This window comes from Danio rerio, chromosome 24, assembly GCF_052040795.2.
Source record: "Danio rerio strain M-AB ecotype USA chromosome 24, GRCz13ab, whole genome shotgun sequence".
NCBI lineage: Eukaryota > Metazoa > Chordata > Actinopteri > Cypriniformes > Danionidae > Danio > Danio rerio.
This window is the reverse complement of record NC_141044.1, coordinates 23,548,569-23,561,722: the sequence shown is the minus strand read 5'-3', so window position 1 is coordinate 23,561,722 and position 13,154 is coordinate 23,548,569. Positions and strand designations below refer to the sequence as shown.

The 13,154-nt window shown below is 33.3% G+C and overlaps 1 protein-coding gene across 2 annotated transcripts in view; it reads left to right on the top strand.

Moving 5' to 3' along the window:
• The window catches only part of ctdspla (CTD (carboxy-terminal domain, RNA polymerase II, polypeptide A) small phosphatase-like a), a 68,126-nt gene that overhangs the window by 19,625 nt on the left and 35,347 nt on the right, over positions 1-13,154 (top strand). For both annotated transcript variants that reach the window (XM_087308889.1, NM_001045447.2), the window contains 1 exon segment: positions 11,236-11,393. In XM_087308889.1, coding sequence (XP_087165015.1) covers positions 11,236-11,393 — 158 coding nt within the window.

The window sequence follows — 13,154 nt, the reverse complement described above, 5'->3', positions numbered from 1 at the left end:
TGTCTGTAATTTAACAGCCGTTATTTTACTTTTTTTTTCGGCACCCCAGCTGCCGCAAAAAACAAACATAAAATAACAGATTTTTTTTTACAGTGCAGTTAATAAACTATTAAGGCTCAGAACAATGTTCTGTGTCTATTTTTTTACATTTTGTGCCAGGTAGCAGTGTAATAAGCAGGCAAAAGTTCATTCCTACTAGTTGTTTTAGCAGAATGAAGACCTTTAGTCTTATGAATCTGATAAAGTTTCATTTTTACGTATTTACAGCTTCACAAAAAAATGTATGCTGAAACACGTATTTCCAATGAGCCTGTTTGGTCTTACCTCATATGTTTGTGTTGTGCTTTTTTTAAGACACGTTTGGTTAGAAACTCCCTGCCTAAAGGTGATCTGCCTTTGAATCAGGACATCATGTATTTGCATGTATGCTGCAATTCTCTTTAGCTCTCAAAGCTATCAAATATAAGTGGTAGTTATCTCTAAAGCAGAATGACAAGTACTTTGATACTAATCATTGGAAAGGCCATAGCGGATTTAAACAAGTGCTCACTTGACATCATAGTAAGAGGTGCCATTTGTTTTGTTATCAAAAACTATTAATGGGGACCATGCTATTCACAACTGACTGAAATACTGTTAAATACAACTGATTATTGAAAACATGATGATTTATGATTTTTTCTTCAATAATTTTCCTTTTAGTATATACAATATAATAAATATACTGAGTCATATTGGTTGATTCTTTTAAAATCTCAACTTTATGGATACTAAAAGAGGTTAATTTATAAAAAATCTCATCAATCATTCATCAATCTATTCTTGATTGAACAGAAATGCTCCATACACTTTATTCTTTGTTACAATTGCAAACAGCTACATTATACATGACACGACAGGTAGAATAAAAAAGCAGAAGGCCAAGATAAAATACGGAGTGATTTTTAGTATGGATGAGGAGATGCAGACAGAGATGACAGCAATGGTTCACTAGACAATCAACAGTCATTTATGTCTTCATCAGTGAACTGTCTCGGCTCTGTGATGTCCTCAGGTTTACATCATCCAACACACCCGAGAGTGTCAGTCTGAGCTGCTCACAGAAAATGGGAATGTTTAAAAAAAAACCATAGATGTACACTCCTTGTCTGGTTGGTTAGTTAAAAGGAACATTTCATAAAAATTTGATGACCTGAATCAAGTTTTCTCCATAACAATTACATAAATGTGTTCACTAACCTTTCGTGAATGTTCATCTCAAAGCTGTAACGTCTTGCTCTCTATTACTGTCTGGTTTATGTTTAACCAGGCTTTAATCCACCGGTAATTTTTGCCACTGCGTCCTAACTACACATGACAAGCTGACACTCAATAGACTAATTTCAAGCACACTCTCCTGAACCTAAGAAAATAATACAAAATTTATCCTGCGTGTTGTAAATGTATATCGCACGGCTTACTCACTTCCGCATCCTCTCCTAGAGGATATCAGTTAACTGGGTGAGTTCAAGAGCAACACATTGTATCTCACATAGTTTTTAGACAAGAGTATTGATCACAAAGCAAACAAAAACCAAAATGCTCCCAGACTAGTGTCTCGCAAGTGAGATGATCCTCACAGAGACCCATTTACCAAAAGCCCAACGAAATAGAGAAGGAGTAAGAGAGATTGCCATTGAAGTTTAAGCTGGCTTTTTTAATGCTGCGCCGACAATCAATTGGTCGCACAATCCCAGTATCAGCAGCCTACGTCATCAGAATTGACAATGATTTAAAGTGGTTTTATTAAGTCAATATTTATGTTAGATGTGTTTCCTTGGCGGTTACTTACAGCTGTACACATTCACTGTCAAATTTGTTTTTTTGGAGGAAGTGCCATACGCACGTTTCCACCCCCACACGAATCCAACAATTATAAATGAGACCCCTGTGTTTTCATTTTTCCATATCACATCATATCATGGCTGCTTTTCGTTTCATGTACTGTTAAAATACAGTGTGAGATTCACTTGTTTTGTTGTTTTTGGAGTGTCAGAATAGCTCTGCCCACGTCTAAAAGCAGCAGCTTTTTTAATTTAAAGGAACATACACAAAATACGTGCCATTTGTCAATCTATAATCAATGATCTGTGGTGTATTTGAAGCTTCATAGACACATTCTGACAAAATTTATTTGACATCTTTTAAAAAGGAGACATATACTGCTCTCTTAAGCACTTACTATGAGCACACACATATGGTACAGTCCAATCTGTGTTTATGCTCACAATCCCAAAACATGATTTCTCCCTCTGTGTTCTCCATTTTGGTGTTTTCCAGCTTTGACGAACTGCGCAATAATAAGTAGGTAGGAGGGAGATGGAGGGAGGAGGTGGGCCCATACCCTTAACAACCCTCCGTCCAACAGGGTTTTCTCCACACGCACACATTAAAACATACCCATCTAAAAACACATTCTCTGGCTCGCCACAGGAATGAGGCTGGAGTCGCTCTGTCAGTTTGCCACAGCGTCAAGTGTGTGGATTCTGTTCAAATTTAGCTTCTCACCACTCTCTGTATACACGGATGCAACAATAAGTGGAATAGAGGAGAGATATTAGGGCTGCGTGATTGAGCCAAATAACACTGAAATCACATTGGGGTATAGAGTGATTGTCAAATAGCAAAGGTTGTAATTTACTGAAGAGTTTTAGAGTTTGCAGAGTGTCAAAGGTATTGTTTCACCTTAAATATCTGCATAGAAAATAAAATGATTCTATTAATTTGTTAATTTTACTGTATTAATTGTCGCTTAAATTAAAGCTGACTTAACTTTAAAGCTTTTTTTTACAGGATTTTCATGATCTTTTTTTTAAGGTCTTTTATTTGTTAATGAGCTTTTGTTTTTGACTTGTAATTTGGACTTTTTATAAGCGTGTAAAAATATAATAATGATAAATTAATATTAATAACAGTATCTCAGTACTATTTTTGCTATATGTATTTATGCATTTTTGTTTGTTTGTACTACTGATATTCCATAAATATGCACTGTTAACAGTTTCCTGTTGAATCTACAGTAACTTACTGTAAATCAATTACAACAAAAATGCTGTATTTACATTTATAGCACCATTTGGTACATCTAATTAGAGTATTGTATGAACTGTCAAATATACAGTAATTTTCACAACACAACTTTAAAATACAGTATCGTACTGCATAACTCTTCTACAGTAAAATACAGTTCGTATTACAGTTTAATACTGTGTAATTCTGTGCAAAAGTCGCTAATATACAATATATGTATATTATATATTTGCAGCATATATGAGTATACCCCTTACAAATCTCTCATTTAAGTTAATACTCTCTGTAGGATGCTTTACAGTATTATATTTGTGCAAATACATTAAATTAATCAGTACTGAAGCTAAATCTGAAGCTAATCTAACAAAATAACTTACAATAATGGTTCAAAAATGTGTAGCCTAAATTTATATGCTAGAGAAAAGTAATCAATAACATTTTCAAAAATAGCAAAAATCAAGAGAATCAAAAATATGTAAACAATTTTGTTGAAATGTAGTTTGTAATTGTTTTTGCAATATTTTGCATAAACTTATATGTATTATCTATAAAGATGATATGTGACTAAAATATTATCTTAATAAATATTTCTGTTTAATAAATTTGTTTTGTTCAAATGCACCAATATACGTTAGCCATCTTCACTGAAAAATGGAAAAAAATATTCATTTTCAAAAACAATTGTGTTAACAATAATTATAGAAGTTTTAATATTTGTATATTTAAAAATTTTGGGTATTTAATATTACAACAATAATTAATATACAGTCAAGTGTTTTCAATCCACAGACATTAAATATTTTTTTTAAAGTCACGTTTTAAATAAGTCACAATATTTTTACTACAGTAAAGAGGATTCGTCCCCCGCTTCCCTCACGCACAAAAAGCAATTGGATGAGTGTGGAGATAAAACTCAAAAACTTGCAGACAGCGAACAACATAATAAAAGCCAGTCTACAAGGGCCTGCCATTCCTACAATGCTGGCGTTTGATTGACAGCTGTCTTTTGGTTCAAAGCTACAAAATCAGAACCGCACAGGGAAATCTATGTACAAAACAATCCCAGCAACACCCTTTCCCCTGCCTGCACTTTCCAGGTTAGCTCATGGAACTAGTTGATTTGTTTTGATCAGCCCATTCCCCCAGTCTGTGAATGAGGTAATCTGATGCGAGTGGTCACATGGGTGGACACGGCCTCTCGGCTCTCACAGCGGGAAGAGGAACACACAGGAAATTCCTCACATTCCTGACAGGAAGAGATAATAACCCTCTGACCCGCAGCGTGGAAAAAATGCCCATCAGACCCCCGGCTGCATTACAGAGGCCAGAAGTGGCTGCGGTCGGTCTGTTTGTGAGGGAGAACAGCGTGAAATGGGGGAAAGGTTAAATCACAGAATACAAAAACAGAAGTGTTAAGCGTCAAACGGCCGTTCAGCTGTTGCTTTAATAATTTAGATGCTCAGTTTGAAGTGAGCAAACAAAGGAAATGAGGCTAATAAATAACAAGTTAGTCAGATCTGTTTGCGGTCATGCTCTGAAAGCTGATCCGAAAGAGGAAAAATGAGAAAGAGATTCACTGTATGCATCCTTTTATTGTATCATTGTTCTCAAGCAACCAGTGCTGTTTTTTTAAATAGACTGCCGAAGTAGCTATAGTTCCTTGAAGGGATACTTCATCCAAAAATGAAATTTTAAGAAGAAAAAAAATAATATTCCAGAGTAGAAAACAAATAAAAGGCAACAGGTTTTCAGGATTGCTCCCACTTTATATTAAGTGGCCTTAACTAATATGTACTTACCATGAAATTAAGCATTTGTTGCAATGTACGTTGTTTAAATACATGTTTTACATTGTACTTCTAAATAATTAAATACATTCATGTAATTACATCTGTAATACATGTATGTAACTACACCATTGACAATCCCTTACACCTAACCCAGCCTTAAACCTACCCTGTCACTAATCTTCAGGTGGTTCGAAAGAATTTGTCCAGAGTTCGGCCCCTGTATGAGCTCATTTGTCATCTTTTTTTGACAGTATACCATCATACATTGTGAAAATAACCGATAGAAGAAGGCTTTAAGACTAATTTAATTTTTAAATGTTTAAATGGACAAACTCTGACTGAGGAAACGTGCTGGTCAGTTTGTTATTTGCCTGAAGGCTATAGTTGTAGAGTTAAGACAAGTTTTAACAGAATTCTCTTTTTTTCATGATGATGATTATGAATATATGATGAAAAATAGGTACAATTCCTTTTTTCAATTTGTTTTATTTTTAATCTTATAACATTATTAATGAATCTGCAATGACTTAGTTTAAATGCACATTAGTAAATGTACACTTTGTGGTAAAATAATATGTTAAGCTCTTTGACAAAATAAAAAAAAAATGTGTTGTTGCATTAAAAGTTAAAAGCTAACTCATCAAAGATTAGTGTTTAAATTTTACTAAAATTCAGTATTTGAAGCTTATAATTCAATAGAAAGTAAGCTGAATAGCTGCAAAAAGTTCCACTTTTTGAGAAAAAATACCACGCCTTTCAATAGGCTGGCTACGGGCCTGCCATATCTCACCTCAAGAGCACCAGAAGTTTTCTGCAATGTGTCATGAACACAGTAAGTACATTGTATTTATTTTTGATGCAGGTACATAGTAATTAAGGCCACTTAATATAAACTGGGACCTCAGATTTCTTTAAAATAGCTTCTTTTGTGTTAAACTGAAGAAAGAAACTCATAAATGTTTGGAACCATTTGAGAGTCAGTAAATGATGACAAAATGTTTATTTTTGGGTGAACTGTCCCTTTAAATGTGACATATTATGGCCTTTTTCATGTTCAAAGAATGTGTCTGAAGTTTCAGCTCAAAATGTCTGTGCAAGTCTCTTTAAATGGAAATGATCTGCTGTTTTTCAGAGAAGGTAGGTAGGTAGGTTGACAGACAGACAGACAGACAGACAGACAGACAGACAGACATAAAGAAAGAAAGAAATGAAAGAAAGAAAGAAAGAAAACTCTTATTTTGCTCTTATATTTTTTTTTCATCCAACAGTACAGTATATTTGTTGTGATATTTTCTAGTGCAGACTTTGTAAATCTTCAGTTGTTTTAATGAGCGAACAGAAATGGTGAGATTGAGAGGATGTACACTGAAAAAAAAAATTAATTGGATTTACTACTTTTTTTAACTTAATATGTTTGTTTAAAATTTAGCCCATATCAATTGTTTGCAACCATTTACCTTTATAAAATTTAGTCGATCCAATGAATCGTTTTTTCAGCGTAATATATGATAAGATCCTCTTACAACTTCACTATGAAGGTAAAATTAAAGTTAGTTTGTACTTTTTACATGTTTTCTGGTTTGGTGGATGCTCTGGGGACCAAATCATTAGTCATATTTGCACAATATCTTTTCAGTATTAAATCACCTTTCTCTGTAGTGTTTCTGTGTGGAAGGTCGTTTGCGTCTTGTTTCGCTTCAGAGCTCAGCTTGTCAACTGACAGGTAATTATAGTTGGGGTGACTATCGCTGTCTCTGTTTCTCAGTCTTTTGAGACGCCCACCTAACCCTTTAAATTAGTTTCACACAATTTCACTACAGTCTGTTTGTAGATGCGTGCTCCAGTGTCCTTTTATGTTTAAGAAAGAAAATCTGATAATAGTCTGTTTGACTGTTTAGTTCAACACTGTCTTGAATTTTTCTGACATTTGCCAAAATCTGCAATCAATCTTCAGTAATATACAATGTGACTTTATTTATTTATTTATTTATTTATTTATTTATTTATTTATTTATTTATTTATTTGTTTATTTGTTTATTTGTTTGTTTGTTTGTTTATTATTCATGCTTAAAAGTAATCATCATTGATTTCGAATTAAATTTCTCCAATAATTTTTTGAACAATTTTTAACTTTGACTTTGTAATTACATTTAGGAAAAATAGAAATAGAAATGAAAATTTAAGAGATCTCTGTTTATTTTATTTTATTTTATTTTTTTTTATTATTTTATTTTATTTTATTTTATTTTATTTTATTTTATTTTATTTTATTTTATTTTATTTTATTTTATTTTATTTTATTTTATTACACCAAAACATTTTTAGTATATATTGTTTGTCCTTATGAACAATGTCTCCAGAATAAAGCATGCATGGGCTATCATGTAATTTAGACAAATAATAATATTTTGAGTTGACCTGCTGTCCTCATAGACAAGTAGTTAATAATGTCTTCAGCCAAACCTTGTTGTTTGTGATCATCATAAAGACTAATGTACTTGTGCTAGATGGAGCTCTTGTCGAGCCACAGGAAGCAGATTTCCTCATGCTCTGTTGCTCTCCGTGACCTTATGTGTTTTCCAATAGCAGTAATCAGACAGATGCTGTTCGCTATTACCCTAATGCTTCTTCCATTATGAGATTGAGAGCCGCTTGGCTCACAGCTTTATTTATTTTTAACCTTTATGTAAGGAGGTTAGGCACGCTGAAATTTAAAAAAAGCCTTTCACCAAGAGTTGCTGGACCTGGCCAAGATTAAAAATGAAACAAAAGCTGTAGGAAAATAGGGTGCTTTCACACCTGTGAATCGATTAAGTTGTTCCGAAACAGAGATTACAATTGTTACATTGTTGCTCTTTGCTCTTGGAGCGATTCGCTTTCACACTGCAAAGTTTCTAATCAGACCAAAAGAGCTAAAACAAGTCACGTGCGAGTAAACTCTCCTTACATTGGTCAGTGTCAGGGTTTATTTTGCAGCGTCCCGCTAAGCTGTCAGGAGAGGTGGTGGTTTGGTGGTGATTGACAGGGTGCGCGTGTGACGTGTCTGAGGAGAGACGCGGTGGGGAGGGGTGAGAAGGGTACGCAAAGATGCCTATTTGAGGACCGGGAGGGAGACGCAAGATTACCGGGAGATCATCACCCGTTTGCGGGCATCCGGAGACTCGCGAAACTTCCCGCCCTACTCATAATTCTCTCTTCATATAGCCGTATGCCTATAACATATCCATGAAACACAGTGATATAACCGCGCTCGGATCAGATCGCTTTCTCACTGCAATCGAACCGCTCCAGGGTTCATTTAAATCGAGCCGAGACCACCTCATTCAAGCGATCTCGGATCGATTACTTTGGTGCGGAACAGAGCGCGATTGCCCTGTTCACATATGCCAAACGAACCGCGCTAACTGGGCAAACAAGATACGTTCCGAAAAAAAAGTGTAGGTGTGAAAGCACCCTAAGACAAATTGCAACTAGACAAAAAAAACTTAATGTAAGATATATTGCACCAAAGTCGACGCGATGGTGCAGTAGGTAGTGCTGTCACTTCACAGCAAGAAGGTTGCTGGTTTGAGCCTCGGCTGGGTCAGTTGCCGTTTGTGTTGTGTTTGCATGTTCTCCCCGCGTTCGCATGGGTTTCTTCCAGGTGCTGCGGTTTCCCCACAGTCCAATTAAATGCGGTGTAAATGAATTGGGTGGGCTAAATTGTCCATTGTGTATGAGTGCAAATGAGTGTGTATAGATGTTTCCCAGTGATGGGTTGTTGCTGGAAGGGCATCCACTAAGTAAAACGTATTGGATATTATAAGTTGGCGGTTCATTTCGCAGTGGCGACCCCAGATTAATAAAGAGACTAAGCCGAAAAGAAAATGAATGAATATTGCACAAAAATATATTGCGCTAAATGATATTGTTAATTTTAGACAATTTTTAATTTGTCTGGTGTTCTTTCATGTTGACCAGAGTCATAACATTATATAATGCCAGATCGACAATATAATAGCATCAAAATGCAAGTACATTCTTCCAAAGAACACATAATATTTTATTCTTAAGAATATTTCATTTAATTATAATCATTTTAACAAGTTAATAATGAGGCATTGGAATCTTAATGTGAAATTATAATAAACAGTAGCAAAAAAGAGCAAGATTATAACTATATTAAAATTATATAATTTATTTGTGGATTTTGGTTTTTGTTTATTTTGAAAAAGAAAATTATATATATATATAATGCCTGTCATTTAATTTATTAATTGTTTTGTGAACTTTTGAATGTTTTTTTTTTTTTGTTTGTTTGTTTGTTTTACTTCTTTGTTTGGTTGTTTGTTTGTTTTTTGGTTTTGGCTAAGGAAGTTATTTTCTTTATTTAACATTATTTATTTATCATATTTCTCTTTTGTGTCGGTTTGGCTTGGTTTCACTTTTAAAAATACATTTCTGAACAACATAATAGCTTGTTGATTTATTTATTTATTTACTTGTTAATTTATGGATGTATTTACTGGGTTTAGAATTGTTTGTTTTCCTGCAAAAACACAAGTTCTTGTTATGAAGTAAGTGTATAATCACTTGATTGTTACCACTTTAAGATACTGTGACAACAGGTATTACTGCAACAATGAGAGCACTTTGTCCTCACGAGTCGGGACTGACCTGGATAACGTGAAACCCAATCTGCACCACACCATTTCACACTTAACAGGTCACAAAATAGCAGTATCACTAAAAAGATGCATCAAGACTGACATCTCAACTTTATATGTTAGTCTATTGAAAAGAAAAAAAAAAATTTTTTCCTGACACTCATTTTGGCTGCTGTCGAGAGCGGCCTATTCTTCCAATAACAAAACCTGGCGTGCAAATCTCATTAGATCTCCAATGAAGAGCAAGGTTGTGTCATCCAGTCTTTCTCTCTGTTTATTTCACAGCAAGTCGACTAGAGTGCAACCAAGTGATCTAGCTTTGAAAATATTCACTTTTTTTCATTGTGCTGTTTGTGTAGTTTCTGCAACTGCTTGGAAAAAAAATGCACATACCCAGAATGCTTCTGTAGGATGAGCAGAGGGATTATTTCAAAGGAAAGCTGCTGATGTGTTTGGTTTTTGTTTTAAAAAGACTCTTTAGTTTGTAACATTTATGACTGATTACAACCAAGAGCACAATTTTTCATAATTTTGTTTAGAATTATTCTTTTATTTTGAGATGTTGCAAACCGTGATAAAGAGAGTTGTGTGTTTGTGTGTGTGTGTGTGTGTGTGTGTGTGTGTGTGTGTGTGTGTGTGTGTGTGTGTGTGCGTGCGTGCGTGCATGTGTGTGTGCGTGTATGTGTGTGTGTGTGTGTGTGTGTTTTGGTATATATATATATATATATATATATATATATATATATATATATATTTTTTTTTTTTTTTTTCATTGCCTTCGGTTTGGTTTGCTTTGATTGTCTTTGGTTGGTTACATTTTAAAAGGTTTTGTTTTGTTTTGTTTTTCTTTTTTTGCTTTGTTTTGGTTTTTTGTTTTGTTTTGCTTTGCTTTGCTTTAGTTTTATTTGGGTTTTGTTTGCTTTGCTTTTTTGTTTGTAGTTTTTGTTTTGTTTGGTTTGGTTTGATTTTGGCTTGTTTGGTTTCATTTTTAAAAATTTGTTTATTTTTTGGTTGCTCATTATTTTTTTGTTTATTTATTTAGAAATGTTTTTTTCTTTAATTTTAAATCTTGCTAATATTGGATGGCTTTTCTTTTACAATAAAGATGATAGTAATGTAATTGATTCTGTTGAAAAAAGAGCCTTGCAAGAATTGTGTGACTGTGTGAGTTTTTTTTTACAATAAAGTGGGCTATTTTATATTTTGGGCTATAAAATTTTCATGACTGTTTACAATAAAATATTTTAATGAATATTTCACTGTAACCCTTAACATTGCATAGAATCCTACTGTCACACAAGTCTTCCTCACAATCATTTACATTGTCCGAATTTCATTTTTCTCCAGCTTGTAATGTATGTTGTGTAACTGTACTTCAGACATATCGGCGTGCTCATTGACGTGCTGCTGTATGCACAGAATACAATGGCAGCCGTTCAAGTGAAGGGGGGCAAAGGTGACCGAGTAGCCCATGGAGACGATTTCTGTATACCATACACAAAACGAGCTGTTTGCACACTCTCTTGGTCATGTGAGCTTTACACGTGAACCAATAAGCAAACTCCGAAAGACTGTTGTTTTTTTTACTAGTTACGACCTCCTTCATGAACGTGCGTTGTATGGGTTTTAAGTTACAGGGCAGGGAAGGTAAAGCCCCAGATGTTTTGAACAGTTTGTACATTGCAGTGACCATCATTTGGTGTGTGTGTGTGTTTTTTCTCTGTCACAGTCTCCCAGTCCAATAGCAGTTTAAAGAAACACAGGAACCGAAGTATCTTTAGTCCCTTCTTCTGCTGTTTCCGGGACTATAATGCAGAGCCACCAGCCACCAACAACAAGACCTGCTCGCTCCCTCCACCTGCCGAGGATAACAGCAGCCCGCCAAAGGTGAGGCCTTCTTTATTTCTATAAAGCAAAAACACAGAGTTTATTTTTATGCACCTGTCCTTTTTTCAGATAAAAAAGTTTGCAAAATACACTTCTGTCACACTTTCTATTTTTGTTTCTGTTGATTTTTATTACAAATCATATTTAAAAGGCAGTTTATTTATTTCTCCTTTGAGCCATAAATGTCACAGCACTTACTTACAGTACATAAAGCAAATTCACAGTTCTACTCGTTATGTTGTTATGTTACGTTACATTTTGTTATGGCATGTTAAGTTACGTTATGTTACGTTACATTATGTACAAATTTGCCTGAAGATAATATACTTATAATTATTTATATATTTATTTATAAATATACAGTGTTGGGGTAGCGCATTACAAGTAAGAGTTTTGTAAAAATATTTCATTTTCTAAGTAACGATAAAGTAACGTGTGACTTTTAAAAAATAGATCATAATATTTAAGTTACATTTTTGAAAATGTAACATGTTATTTTTTAGATTAATTAATGAGGTTTTAAAAAATAAATAGCTAAATTAAAATTAAATTAATCACAGTGAATCAAGCAGTCAATAAGAGAATGTATTTAACATTTTAATCGCATCAAAGAAAAGAAAAAGGAAATTGTTTCAATGGACAGTGATTTTACCTGAGACAAATTGCACAAAAGTAGCAAATAAATTGCTTTAAACTTTCAATAATCTGTATATACGACATGTATAGCCCTGGGGTCTGGAAGTTCCCAGATAACATTATCCTAAAATAATTTTTTTATGCTTTTAGGTAAATGTAGGTTTAGGTTTTACAGTGTGTTGTTAGCAGAGCTCCTCTATTAAAAAAGTAACTCTATTTAAAAAAGTAACTTAATATTGTTATGCATTACTTTCAAAAGTAACTTTCCCACACACTGTGTGTGTGTATGTGTATGTATATGTTTGTATGTATGTATGTATGTATGTATGTATGTATGTATGTATGTATGTATGTATGTATGTATGTATGCATGTATGCATGTATGCATGTATGTATGTATGTTTGTATGTACGTATGTATGTTTGTATGTTTGTATGTATGTATGTATGCATGTATGAATGTATGTAAAAAAAGATACATATATATATAATATATATATACATATATCCCCTGAATTATTATTCCTCCTGTTTATTTTTTCCCCAATTTCTGTTTGAGGGATAGAAGATTTTTTCAACACATTTCTAAACATAATAGTTTTAGTAATTAATTTCTAATAACTGATTTATTTTATCTTTGCCATGATGAATATTTTTCAAGACACTTCTATACAGCTAAAGTGACGTTTACAGGCTTAACTAGGTTAATTAGGTTAACTAGGCAAGTTAAGGTACTTAGGCAAGTTATTGTATAATGAAGGTTTGTTCTGTAGACTAATGAAAAAAAATATATAGCTTAAAGGGGCTAATAATTTTGACCTCAAAATGGTTTTTAAAAGATTTAAGACTGCTTTTATTCTATCCTAAATAAAACAAACAAGACTTTCTATATATATATATATATATATATATATATATATATATATATATATATATATATATATATATATATATATATATATATATATATATATATATATATATATATATATATATATATATATATATATATATATCAATCAAAAATAGAATAGAATAGAATAGAAAAGAAAAGAATAGAAAGGTTTGAATCTGGATCCAATGTTTAGATTTTGGTGCTAGAAATAAATGCAAAATGTTTCATGAA